Source organism: Mus caroli, unplaced genomic scaffold, assembly GCF_978045245.1.
Source record: "Mus caroli unplaced genomic scaffold, Mus_caroli_1 scaffold_17, whole genome shotgun sequence".
NCBI classification, from domain to species: domain Eukaryota; kingdom Metazoa; phylum Chordata; class Mammalia; order Rodentia; family Muridae; genus Mus; species Mus caroli.
Genome location: NW_028227272.1, coordinates 34112147 through 34126270, shown reverse-complemented (window position 1 = coordinate 34126270; position 14124 = coordinate 34112147). Strand labels below are relative to the sequence as shown.

At 41.6% G+C, this 14124-nt stretch overlaps 1 protein-coding gene across 1 annotated transcript in view; it reads right to left on the bottom strand.

Moving 5' to 3' along the window:
• Positions 1-14124, bottom strand: part of Polq (DNA polymerase theta) — an 86272-nt gene that overhangs the window by 13144 nt on the left and 59004 nt on the right. The window contains exons 21-24 of the mRNA XM_021184708.3: positions 11623-11760; positions 10290-10464; positions 6557-6680; positions 5878-5999 (exon numbers count right to left, since the gene is read on the bottom strand). Of these exons, the coding sequence (XP_021040367.1) occupies positions 5878-5999; positions 6557-6680; positions 10290-10464; positions 11623-11760 (559 nt within the window). The remainder of the gene's footprint in view (positions 1-5877; positions 6000-6556; positions 6681-10289; positions 10465-11622; positions 11761-14124) is intronic.

Below are 14124 nucleotides of genomic sequence, written 5' to 3'. Positions count from 1 at the left end.
TGTAGATTGCTTTTATCATGTTTAGGTATGGGCCTTGAATTCCTGATCTTTCCAAGACTTTTATCATGAATGGGTGTTGGATCTTGTCAAATGCTTTTTCCGCATCTAACGAGATGATCATGTGGTTTTTGTCTTTGAGTTTGTTTATATACTGGATTACGTTGATGGATTTCCGTATATTGAACCATCCCTGCATCCCTGGGATGAAACCTACTTGGTCAGGATGGATGATTGTTTTGATGTGTTCTTGGATTCGGTTAGCAAGAACTTTATTGAGGATTTTTGCATCAATATTCATAAGGGATATTGGTCTGAAGTTTTCTATCTTTGTTGGGTCTTTTTGTGGTTTAGGTATCATAGTAATTGTGGCTTCATAGAATGAGTTGGGTAGAGTACCTTCTGTTTCTATTTTGTGGAATAGTTTGTGAAGAACTGGGATTAGATCTTCTTTGAAGGTCTGATAGAACTCTGCACTAAACCTATCTGGTCCTGGGCTTTTTTTAGTTGGGAGACTATTAATGACTGCTTCTATTTCTTTGGGGGATATAGGGCTGTTTAGATCATTAACCTGATCTTGATTCAACTTTGGTACCTGGTATCTGTCTAGGAACTTCTCCATTTCATCCAGGTTCTCCAGTTTTGTTGAGTATAGCCTTTGGTAGAAGGATCTGATGGTGTTTTGGATGTCTTCAGGATCTGTTGTTATGTCTTCTTTTTCATTTCTGATTTTGTTAATTAGGATGCTTTCCCTGTGCCCTCTAGTGAGTCTGGCTAAGGGTTTATCTATCTTGTTGATTTTCTCAAAGAACCAGCTCCTTGATTGGTTGATTCTTTGAATAGTTCTTCTTGTTTCCACTTGGTTGATTTCGCCCCTGAGTTTGATTATTTCCTGCCGTCTACTCCTCTTGGGTGAATTTGCTTCCTTTTGTTCTAGTGCTTTTAGGTATGTTGTCAAGCTGCTAATGTGTGCTCTCTCTAGTTTCCTTTTGGAGGCACTCAGAGCTATGAGTTTTCCTCTTAGAAATGCTTTCATTGCGTCCCATAAGTTTGGGTATGTTGTGGCTTCATTTTCATTGAACTCTAAAAAGTCCTTAATTTCTTTCTTTATTCCTTCCTTGACCAAGGTATCATTGAGAAGAGTGTTGTTCAGTTTCCACGTGAAGGTTGGCTTTCTATTATTTATTTTGTTATTGAAGATCAGCCTTAGTCCATGGTGATCTGATAGGATGCATGGGACAATTTCAATATTTTTGTATCTGTTGAGGCCTGTTTTGTGACCAATTATGTGGTCAATTTTGGAGAAGGTACCATGAGGTGCTGAGAAGAAGGTATATCCTTTTGTTTTAGGATAGAATGTTCTGTAGATATCTGCCAGATCCATTTGATTCATAATTTCTCTTAGTTTCTCTGTGTCCCTGTTTAGTTTCTGTTTCCATGATCTGTCCATTGGTGAGAGTGGTGTGTTGAAGTCTCCCACTATTATTGTATGAGGTGCAATGTGTGCTTTGAGATTTACTAAAGTTTCTTTAATGAATGTGGCTGCCTTTGTATTTGGAGCATAGATATTCAGGATTGATAGTTCCTCTTGGAGGATTTTACCTTTGATGAGTATGAAGTGTCCCTCCCTGTCTTTTTTAATGACTTTGGGTTGGAAGTCAATCTTATCAGATATTAGAATGGCAACTCCAGCTTGTTTCTTCATACCATTTGCTTGGAAAATTGTTTTCCAGCCTTTCATTCTGAGGTAGTGTCTATCTTTTTCTCTGAGATGAGTTTCCTGTAAGCAGCAAAATGTTGGGTCTTGTTTGTGTAGCCAGTTTGTTAGTCTATGTCTTTTTATCGGGGAGTTGAGTCCATTGATATTAAGAGATATTAAGGAAAAGTAATTGTTGTTTCCTGTTATTTTTGTTGTTAAAGTTGGCATTCTGTTTTTGTGGCTGTCTTCTTTTAGGTTTGTTGAGGGATTACCTTCTTGTTGTTTCTAGGGCGTGGTTCCTGTCCTTGTATTGGTTTTTTTCTGTTATTATCCTTTGAAGGGCTGGATTCGTGGAGAGATAATGTGTGAATTTGGTTTTGTCGTGGAATACTTTGGTTTCTCCATTTATGTTAATTGAGAGTTTGGCTGGGTATAGTAGCCTGGGCTGGAATTTGTGTTTTTAGTGTCTGTATAACATCCGTCCAGGATCTTCTGGCTTTCATAGTCTCTGGTGAAAAATCTGGTGTAATCCTGATAGGCTTGCCTTTATATGTTACTTGGCCTTTTTCTCTTACTGCTTTTAGTATTCTATCTTTATTTAGAGCATTTATTGTTCTGATTATTATGTGTCGGGAGGTATTTCTTTTCTGGTCCAGTCTATTTGGAGTTCTGTAGGCTTCTTGTATGTTCATGGGCATCTCTTTCTTTAGATTTGGGAAGTTTTCTTCTATAATTTTGTTGAAGATGTTTGCTGGTCCTTTGAGTTGAAAATCTTCATTCTCATCCACTCCTATTATCCGTAGGTTTGGTCTTCTCATTGTGTCCTGTATTTCTTGGATGTTTTGAGTTAGGATCTTTTTGCATTTTACATTTTCCTTGATTGTTGTGCCGATGTTCTCTATGGAATCTTCTGCACCTGAGATTCTCTCTTCCATCTCTTGTATTCTGTTGCTGATGTTGGTATCTATGGTTCCAGATTTCTTTCCTAGGGTTTCTATCTCCAGTGTTGCCTCATTTTGGGTTTTCTTTATTGTGTCTACTTCCCTTTTTAGGTCTAGTATGGTTTTGTTCATTTCCATCATCTGTTTCGATGTGTTTTCCTGTTTTTCTGTAAGGACTTCTACCTGTTTGATTATGTTATCCTGTTTTTCTTTAAGGATTTGTAACTCTTTAGCAGTGTTCTCCTGCAATTCTTTAAGAGATTTTTGTGCTTCCTCTTTACTGTCTTCTACCTGTTTACCAGTGTTCCTTTGTATTTCTTTAAGTGTGTTATTAAAGTCCTTCTTGAAGTCCTCTACCATCATCATGAGATATGCTTTTAGATCCGTGTCTATCTTTTCCGGTGTGTTGGGGTGCCCTGGACTGGGCGAAGTGGGAGTGTTGGGTTCTGATGATGGTGAGTGGTCTTGGTTTCTGTTAGTAAGATTATTACGTTTACCTTTCGCCATCTGGTAATCTCTGGGGTTAGTTGTTGTCGTTGTCACTGTTTAAAGATTGGAGCAGAAGCTGTGTTCCACTCACCAGCAGTCTCAAAATCCTGTGGCGGGGGTCGTGGTAGCTGGCGGTATGCAGGAAGAGGCCTGTGGTCCTACTCAGGCCGGTTTTCTGCTTCCCTAACTAATGCAGTCTCAGGTCCCGCGCGCAATTGGATTGGAGCAGAAGCTGTGTTCCACTCACCAGAAGTCTTAAGATCTGTGGCGGGTGTTATGGGTAGCTGGCGAGTGTCAGCCGACCCTGCGCCCTAGCTACCCAGGTGCTTTTCTGACCGGAAGAGGCTTGTGGCCCTACGTAGCCCGGATTTCTGCCTCCCCAACCAAAGCAGACTCAGGTCCTGCGTGATTGGACTGGAGCAGAAGCTGTGTCCACTCACCAGCAGTCTCAAAATCCTGTGGCGGGGGTCGTGGGTAGCTGGCGGGTGTCAGCCGACCCTGCGCTCTAGCTACCCTGGTGCTGGTCTGGCCGGATGAGGCCGGTGGCCCTACTCAGGCCGGTTTCTGCTTCCCTAACTAATGCAGTCTCCGAGGCTGCTCTTTTCTGTGGGGAGGTCGAGGGGGATGGATCTGAAGGAAAGAGAGATTGGGGAAGAGACTGGAAGAAGGGAGGGAGGGTAAAGTGCAGTTGGGATAAATAATAAAATATACTTTATATCTCTAAAAAAGAGAAATGTCTATTGAACAAATAAGTGATGAACAAAGTGGTGTGCAGTAAGTGTATGTTAAGTGTGCTTTGGTTCAACAATATCAAATATATTCAGTGAAAACAATCAAGTTAGCAGTAGGAGAAGAAAAGAACTAAGGGAATAAGACAAGCTTCTTTGGACTACAAAGAGCTTGATAAGAAAACTTCCAACGCAAAAACAAAGGTTCTGATCAAAGTAGGAAAAGATATTTTAGCTGCTACTACACAGGATGAGTGGTTGCTAAAAATCCATGACAGACTTTATACAGAAGTTCACTGAAATAACAGACAGAAGAGCCTCAAGTACATAAAAACACTTAATTTCACTCACAATAAGAGGACAGGAAATTACACCTATAGTCAGAAAAAATTTCTTCACTTAAAATGGCAGCATCCAAAATTCTTCCCAACATACTCAGGTAAGTGTGCAAGGCACACTCAGATGCTACTCCTGAGAAGCAAAAGGTCAGCCTTCTGGCCATCACCCTGACACAACTGGGCTGATTGTAATCTGTGACTCAGCAAACAAACTGATAGACTATGGTGCAAACTGAGCACACACAGGTTAAACTGGGTTATAGTCCCACTTATTTTATTTCAAGGCAAGGACTCACTATGTAGCTATGGTTGGCCTAGAACTCACAGATCTGCCTGCCTCTGCTAGGATTGAAAGTGTGTACCACCAGGTCCAGGTATTCCCATTTCTTACTGATAAGCACTAGCCTTTAATATAAAAATGTTAGGTGAAAAGCCCAAACATAGAAGTATATACAGAATGATAACTCTCAGGTAAAAGTCAAGAGAGCACACAGTCAAATCTATGTACACCTGCAAAAGAAATCCTGGCAAATCTATAATAATTATTTAATGAAATAAACAACAATGAAGAATTATCACTGAGGAAGGAGGTGTTGAGGTGAATAGCTGTGGTGCCTGAATGCTAGCACCCCTGCAAACCCTGCAGGATGGGGTGTTCCCTTTGATCTGAGGAAACTGAGACTATAGCTTGGGCCTATGCGGTAGGCAAGCAGAAATAGCAGTAACTCAGAAAAAAGTTGTGCATCAAATGAGCACCAGAACACACACAGGAATCCCTCTGCCACGAATGTGAATTGCAGATACGTTTATCCTTCAAAGCAATCCTTCTAAAAAGATGAACCTGCTTTGTCAAAGGCCTGCTGTGCTCTGTAGGATCTGGTGAGAATTTTCAAATACTGGAACTTGGAGAATCTGTACAATGTGGCACCTAGGAAACTTCAAATCATGAGCATGCTTCACAATAAATTTCTATTGAGCAACATGGCTTTTAAATCCAGCCATGCTCTGTCCTCATTGGGAAGATCCCTTGCACCACACAGTGCTGAGACTTCCTTGGGTTAGACTGGACTTTGTATGCTGATAGTTCACACTTACCAAGCAAAGCTGTCAACAAAGTTATCTCATCAGATTGTGAGTTCATTATGGAAGGGTAGCTTCTGACAGAACTTGTAACAATTTTGTTTACCTAGACTACCCACTGGCAGAGAAATGGGCACAGTAATCGTAGGGTAATTAAGGAGCTGGGTTACAACCTCCAGGTATTTTAATGACAAACAAGTGTAGGACTTAAGGCTGAAGTTTGCCTGGCAAACTTCCTACTCATGCAGTAGGAAGCAGGCAGACATGATTAGAACCACAGAAGCAAACAAATCAGACAGGATCACTCACCTGCTATTCCAAGTCAGGTGGAAATGCCAAGCAAGGAAAGACACTTCCTCACCAGTGAGGCCCCACACAGAAGCAAAGGCAAAGAAGGATGGGCAGAATCAACTACATTTTGCAGAGGCTTACAGAGAGCATTAGCACACAGTACTACTGAGATATACCACAGTGGTACTGGGGCAGGCACAGCATCAAGTACAGGAGAGATGGACAGTATAATGCACACTTCTAAATAAATCCTACTCACAATTCAGGACTTCTCAGTGCCTACAAACAACCCATAGCAACAAGGAGCCCCTTACCTGGGAAAGGCACAAAGGCATGGCGCATGCTCACTGAAAATGGCACCCCTCTATCTGAGGCCTTCTCTTCCATCCGTGTTCTGTGCCCTGGGTGCAGGCCATAAACCCTCTTATCTTGTCCTCTGTAGTACAAATAAAATCATCAGCTACAACATTACAAGTCTCAGATCCATGCGAGGTCTGATTTACAATAAAAACAGTATTCCTAAGAAACCTAAACAACCTAACCTGAAACCCACCCCAAAGTGTAAGACATTAGAGCCCTGTTAGCAAACACTCAGTAAAACATGGAGCTACTTCTGTAAGCACCACCCCATAAACTGCTTGTGAGACACCTCAACCCCACTTAACTGCACAAACCTCTAACCAGACCTAACATAAACTATCTAGCTGCTTCCTCTTATTAAGTGTATGTGGGGGCAAGGGACACTGTTGACATGGCTAGCCACTGCACTTCCACATTTGGCAAATCACACCATGGTGGAAGCATTAACTCTAGGGCAAGTCTGCTGTCATTACCATCAACCAGCTTCATCCATCACAGGATTTGAAATGGATGACATCTAGAACCAAAATGGTCTGTCTGGAATATAAACCATTGCACAGTTTTATACAATAGGGTCTTTAGAGCCATCACACTCTCGAAAGAATAATGTCAATATAGAGAAATGAAGCTTACATGGCCATTGGGAACCGGCCTTTTGGAGCTTGAGAAGGTGGGCTCTCCCTTACTAGTGTTGGCATTTCAATCTCAAAATCTCTTGGCACATTCTGGATATTGGGTTCTGTAAAGGTTATCCGTCCTAAAAATCAAGAAGAAAAACAATTAGAAAAATAAACCTGACAATCACCAACTGATAGCTTTTGTAGCTCAGAATGATCTTTTGTCAATCCAGCTGGGGCTGGCAGGATGGTTCAATGGGTAAAACACTTGCTTTCTAGCCTGACAACTCAAGGCAAATCTCCAGATTCCACACAGTAGGAGACAACTGACTCACAGTTGTCTGCTTACTCCTACAAAAGTGACATAGAGCAAATGAATGCAAATGCACACACTAACAATAAATAAATGTAATAAAAAGATCTTAAAAGCATACTTAACAATGCTAGGCTAAGATTATATTTCAAGTTTTCTGCATTTTCAGAGATTAATAGTAAGCACAGGTCCTATAGTACTACCGGAAGATCCAGCAATTCCACTCCTAGGCATATACCCAGAAGATGATCCAACATGTAATAAGGACACAAGCCCCACTATGTTCCACTTTCCAGCCTTATTTATAATAGCCAGAAGCTGGAAAAAACCCAGATGCCCCTCAACAGAGGAATGGATACAGAAAATGTGGTACATTTACACAATGGAGTACTACTCAGCTATTAAAAACAATGAATTCATGAAATTCTTAGGCAAATGGATGGATCTGGAGGATATCATCCTGAGTGAGGTAACCCAATCACAAAAGAACACACATGGCATGCACTCACTAATAAGTGGATATTAGGAAAAACACTCACAATACAACCCACAGACCATATGAAGCTCAAGAAGAAGGAAGACCAATGTCTGGATGCTTCAGTATTACTTAGAAGGGGGAACAAAATAATCATGGGAAGTAGAGGGTAGAAGGGACATGGGAAGAAGGGAAGAGGGGGAGGGGAAAAGGGGGACAGGATCAGGTGTGGGAGGAGATGGGGGAAATGTACAGAGTCAGGAAATTGAACAGAGGTGTATAGCAATGGGGGATGGGGAACTGGGTGTAGCCACGAGAAAGTCCCAGATGCCAGGAAACAAGAGGTTCCCAGGACCCAACAGGGATTAGATTAGCTGAAATACTCAACAAACGGGAGCGAGAACCTGTAAAGACCATATCCAGAGGTTAGGCATGGCCCCTGGTTGAGGGATGGGGCCACCCACCCATCTCAAAAATATTAACCCAGAATTGCTCCTGTCTAAAGGAAATACAGGGACAAAGAATGGAACAGAGACTGAAGGAGAGGCCATCCAGAGACTCCCCACCTGGGGATCCATCCCATATGCAGACACCAAAACAAAACACTATTGCTGATGCCACGAAGTGCTTGCTAGCAGGAGCCTGATAAGGATATCTCCTGACAGGCTCTGTCAGAGCATTACTGATTCAGATGCGGATGCTTACAGCCAACCATTGGACTGAACACAGGGACCCCAATGGAGGAATTAGGGGAAGGACTGAAGGAGCTGAAGGGGTTTGCAACCCCATAGGAAGAACAACAATATCAATCAACCACACACCTCAGAGCTCCCAGGGACTAAACCACCAACCAAAGTGTACATGTGGAGGGACCCATGGCTCCAGGTACAAATGTAGCAGAGGATGGACTTATCTGGCAACAAGGGAGGGGAGGCCCTTGGTCCTGTGGAGGCTCAATGTCAGGGCGGGGAGGCAGGAGTGGGTAGGTGGGTGGGGGAACACCCTCATAGAAGCAAGGGGGAGAAGGGTAGGATGGGGGGGGTTGCAGAGGGGAAATAGGGAAGGGGAATAACATTTGAAATGTAAATAAATAAAACAACCAATACAAATTTAAAAAATAATAAAGAAAAGAAATAACAGAGAGGCAAGGGTAGAAATAATAGTTTCTCTAAAGCCTTATATTTCTTATAAAGTCTTTATTTCTTGCGTAGTATTTTACATCTCTGTATCGATTTAAAGCATATGAGCATTTTTTCTCCAAACACCACTTTGGGGACTCGTTATTGCCCTTGCTTTGTGATAGTCTTCATGGAAACGGACTCTCTAGCAGTCACTACTATAATTTCACCTTCTAATGAAATAAATATTTTAAATGGCTTGGACATTATTTTCCTAAGTAAACTCCTTGAGATCTTTGTTACTTAGCTTGTAGCAACAAAGTAAGAGTTTAATTCTTGGTGGCTTTAACAAAATTTTCATTTCATGTCACAAAGCAGAAGGAGGCAAAGTCGCCTCTCCTCAGCACAGGACGATTAGTTGAGTTAGTGGCCAAGAAAAAGGAAGGTCAAAATAAATGACAAAGCATGAGTATACATCAATGAAAATAAATTCTAATCATGAAATCATGATCAGCTAAACTTCTATTTCTGTATTATTGACTATTATACCAATTATAAAGGCTCATTAAATATTATATTTCTAAAGTAAGAATACAACAGAGTTGCTAAGTACCAAATAGGGATGTGACCCTCTGAAACACTTAAGCTGATGTGGCTTGGGCACCATGTGGCCATGCGAATGATAAGTGTCCCACACCGGCTTAGGCACTGAACACTTGGTCCCTGGTTGGTGGTGCTGTTTGAGAAGGATATGGAACTTCTAGAAGGTGTGGCCTTGCTGGAGAAAGTACATCAGAGGGCAGCCTTTGAGGGTTTACAGCCTCACCTCAGCTTCCTGCTTGCTCCCTGTTTCCTGTGTAGAGATGAAATATAATGTGTTTTCTGTCCCTGCAGAAATAATGTGTTTCTGCCATGCCTTTGCTGCTCTCATGGACTCTATTACCCCTACAACCTTAAGGCAAATTAAGCCTTTCGTCCTTCAGCTGCACTTGGTCATGGCATTTCATCATAGACATAGGAAAAATGACTAATATACACTAAGTATTTCATTTAGCTTCTAATATTAACAAATGTTCCAAAGTGAAACTTAAATATCAACAAGGTAAGAAATGGCTGGGAAGAACCAAGACATGAGCTTACTAGGGACAAAGGAAAGGAGAAAGTTATTCAGAAGAAGAACTACAGCCAGACACAAGACAACAGTGTCCAGCAGTATTTGTCCTCTATAAACAACGCAGCCAGGGATGCAGGAAGTTCTTTTATACAAGAGAGCTCTTAGAAACGGACCTTGTCTCAGCTCTCAACAGCAGAATTCAACTCTTCATTTCTGCTTCCAGACTCCACGCTGTTACCACCAATCTAAACACCTCCTCTGTGCATGTGTTAAACTCCCCTCTCTTCCCATGAACATCATGTTTGACAAGTAACTGCCTAGAAAATTAGCAATTTTTCTTTGTGTCACACTTGTCTCTATTCCAAGACATCCATGTGAGATCCAGAAAATCCTACACCTTTCTTTTCCATTTGTGTAAAATGAGAGAGTTGACAATACCAGTATCCCTGGGCCTACAGAGACCCAGCTAGAAGTGAAAGGTTTAATCAAGTTAGCTAAGGACACCAAGTCAAATACAGACTCATTCCAAATCCTGTGCCAAAGAAAGCATTCTTTCAGACTCGCTCCAGTTGTGCTTCCTAGGACCCAGGTGCTGTCTGGCTGTGTGTGGCGGTATTGAGGAATTTCTAAGTGCAGTAGATCTTCACGGGGCTGCAAATCTGGGTTTCCAGGTCATCACAAGCAAACATATGAAAATCTTTACAATTCATAGTTCACATTTCTCCTCACCTGTAGCCGTGTGTGACTGTGATACAGGGTAGATTCTTTCCATTCTGAGAAAGGGGTTCAGGTGCTTTTCCCTCTGCAGAGGGAAGACCACCTTGGTAATAGCATTACTGATTCTTCTCCATTCCAATATCAGGCCTGGTAAAGGATGCAAGTCCTTTAATTTATTTAAAATATCCTGGAAAGAAATATAACAAGATAAGGTTGGAATACTGTCCAAATTCAATAGCAAATCAGATTGTCTCTTGGATAAGACAAGACATCTCAAAATTTAGTCTGACAAATCCTATACCCACAAACTGTCATTGTCTGGGTGTTTTTAGAAGTTCCTGTAATGATAATTTTGTAAGTACAGTTCATAAGACAGCAATATGGAAATTCATACCTATCTATTAAAAAGACAAAATCAATGGAACATCAGTTTCATGAAGCATCTGCCTCCCACATCCCAAGAGTTACAGCATCTCTTTTCCTTGTGTTTTTCCTCATCCATCCTGTCAGTGATTAGAGGCATCCTACGAGTCTCCCTCCTTGCCCTGATACAGGATCTACATATCAAGAACATCACGAGGCATTTATTTAAAAGCAGATGTTTCTGATTCCACGATCCTTAAGAATAGAAACTAAGGAGGCAAAAGGACCAGCCAGGCTAACAAACAGTCTAGCAAACAGAGCTGTGACACTGGGCAGATGAGCTGCTCGTAACAAGGTCAGGGTCAAAATCCCACAGAAGTGCAACTGGACAGCTCTCCACATCCAGGTGACTACATTTTCTCGTCCCATCTTCCCAATGGAATTTCAGTACACCAAGCACATCTTCTCTTCTCTCCAATCAATGCAGTGTCCACAGATGGCCACTGGAAAAATTCCTTTGAAAGTAGTGGGTTAAAGGTCTTCAAACAAATCCATGGAAAATGTATTTTTTCCTTGAAACTGAAGAAATAATTTTTTCAGCTATAATACTTTTGGTGTTCATATAGATATACAAGTCATATTCTACTAAAAACCTAAGCACACTGGATAATAATAATGTCTGCAGATGTGCATTCACAAACATCCACATTGTTTAATAAGAGCAGAGTTGCTAACTCAGACTGCAGTCTTGAATCCCATGGTACAACATCTCCAAAGATAATTACAAGAATATGAGCCACCAACCAACCTGCTTACTTGAACCTGGTTAAGTTAATATGGTTCACTGTGGCAGCTCTTCATGTCAGAAGCATTTTTCACAACAGCAACAAACTAAAAGTAGTTCTGACTCTGCCCCGTGCATGCCCCATGGGTGCCCTATACGTGCTCCATGTGTGCATGCCCCAGGTGTGCCCCCAAGCACCTTACTAGTGCTGAACCGTCTTCCCAGCCTCATTCTGCGGTCACTCTCAGTCCCTCTTCTGGTGGAACCCAGAGTCTTTTTGCTGCCTTGCGTTTTCATCTCTCCATTCGGTGGTAACTTTAGTTCCAAAAATAAAACCTGCAAAAATCAACACTTTTTCAGTCCAGAGTCAAATTATAAGTATTGTCATTCAGATACTATGTTTTTAAAGTTACTTGAGATTATAAACTCTACAACTTAACATGGGGGCTTGGAAGGACGTTCTTCTTAGTAAACAACAGCCCTGAACGTGCCTCTCGTGGTCGCTAGGTTGGGAGCTATGAGGAGGCTGCTACAGGAGCACAGACATGTACGTGTCATGCTAGGCACTGACAGCTGGGCTACTGACACTTAGGCTTGGGCTGGTCTGACCACTGTGAGCTCCTCTAAAGGCCCTTGAAAAGCAACCTGCATGGCTGCTGCATTTAACTACCAGTGACAATCAGGAAAGTCATCCAGTCCTAACACTGGGCCATAGAAGTCCCTAGACATAAAAGCTCAAAGAAGGTGGTTAATCCACTGTGGCTGGGGAGCGGCCTATGCAGGTAAGAACCCCATGCAAGCAAGCCCTCACTAACTCAAATTAGAGGGACTTAGACAATTCAGAACCATATTTACTATACTTATTCACTTGCTTATATACCTTGGATGTCTTTTCATGAACTGTGAACTGCTTTCCCAATAATAATTCCAAAAATGGAAACAATTCATGTAAGTACAAGATTTCCCCCCGCCCCCAACAAACTGGCTTAAGAGTGTAGAGAAGGCCATCCCTATGCTTGTCAGTAATGATAAAATGGAGATAGGTTACATTTCACAATAGGAGCAGCAGCTGGCATCTTAGAAATGTCATGCATTGAGGCTTACACTCAAACTGCGTTAGAGAAATATAAATATATGCGTGCATATGGATATGCTACCACATCTAACAAGTAAAAATATAGGAATACCTGGTTAAATTCTAACTGCATGAGACATAGTTATAGTAATTTTTTTCTGAAATTTAAGATTTAACAGCAGCCTATATTTTATCAAGATATCCCTAGAGATATATGAATGACAGGATAGGAGAAAAATCGGATTAGTGTTGTATTAATAATTATCACTACTCAAATCGCCCTGTTGCCAGTAGCACGTTCCTTGTCACCCACCAAAATGCTCTGGATTCTTGAAGACATACACACACACATACACACACACACACACACACACACACACAGAGCCTTCTATTGTAATATGCTTTAAAAAGTGTAATGGTTGGGCCACTCTCAAACTTCCACGTAGTTAACTAATGGCTCCTCTCCAATACTCTTGAATTATTTCTTACTAAAATCTATATTCTATCTTTGCTACCCCAGACTCAGCTGGGGAGGGGCCCTTGGGGCCAATCTTCCACGGCTCTTAAATGGCTGGTTCTTCTTCCACAGCTCTCAAGCCTGGATTCTATTCCTTTTCTGGCATGATGATTCTAAATCCTTCTTCTTCCCATGGTTCTGTTACCCAGGAAATCTAAAGCCCCACCTCTGTCTCCCTGAGCAGCCATTGGCCACCATCAATGTTATTTGCCAATTAGAAGTACCTGGGGGCAGGGACGTTCAGCATCTCATCTGTGGGATTCTCGTGCAGGTTGGGAACCCATAATGCTCGCAGTAACCAAACCCACAACAGATTAGTGAACAGGAGAGTGGAATGTCACCGCACTCACAAACAACCCTAACAGGCATGGACAACACAGAGATCTCACTTATCTATGTACTAGTCCTTTATCTTAAGTTTCTCTCAGAATTAACTGTGAAATTGCCATATACAAATTAACTCACCTCATTTTAAAACAAAGACCTGGGCAGTAGCCAATGCATTATAAGTCTGCTCACACCTAAAGTTTGGTCTAGTGAGTGGTTAGTAAACACCCACTCAAGAAAGCAGGCAAATACAGGCAGGGACCCCATGAGACCTAAAATGGTTCACTTGGTTTGGTTCCCTGAATCATAAATCCATGTTTACTTCACACCACTTGTGTTGAAATCCATGTACTCTGTTTTTGATAAGTGTCTTGTGTACACACTAACCTGGGTATACAGTTCAAGGCTAGAGAATTTAGAAACTCTCCCCCTTACACTCAAAGAATGCTCAGAAAGCACTAAAGATTCCAAAACAGATAAAACACAGGCTTCAAAAAACAAAGTTTCTTGTGCTCTTAAAAATACAAAACTCTCTAGCTTAACAAGGGCATTTTTATTAGGAACTATAATGTTTATTGATCATTCACCATCTATGTGGTGCTCACTAAGTATATTTTTATCATTGCCACATCCCTATGAGACATTTTTAATCACAAGCCTCACTTCACTGATAAAAACGGAGACATGAAGAGTTGATGTTTTAACTATTCTGACTCAGGGTCCTGCAGACAGGTAAGGAACAGGGAGGCAGAGCTCAGACCCATAAGACGGGCTCTACAGC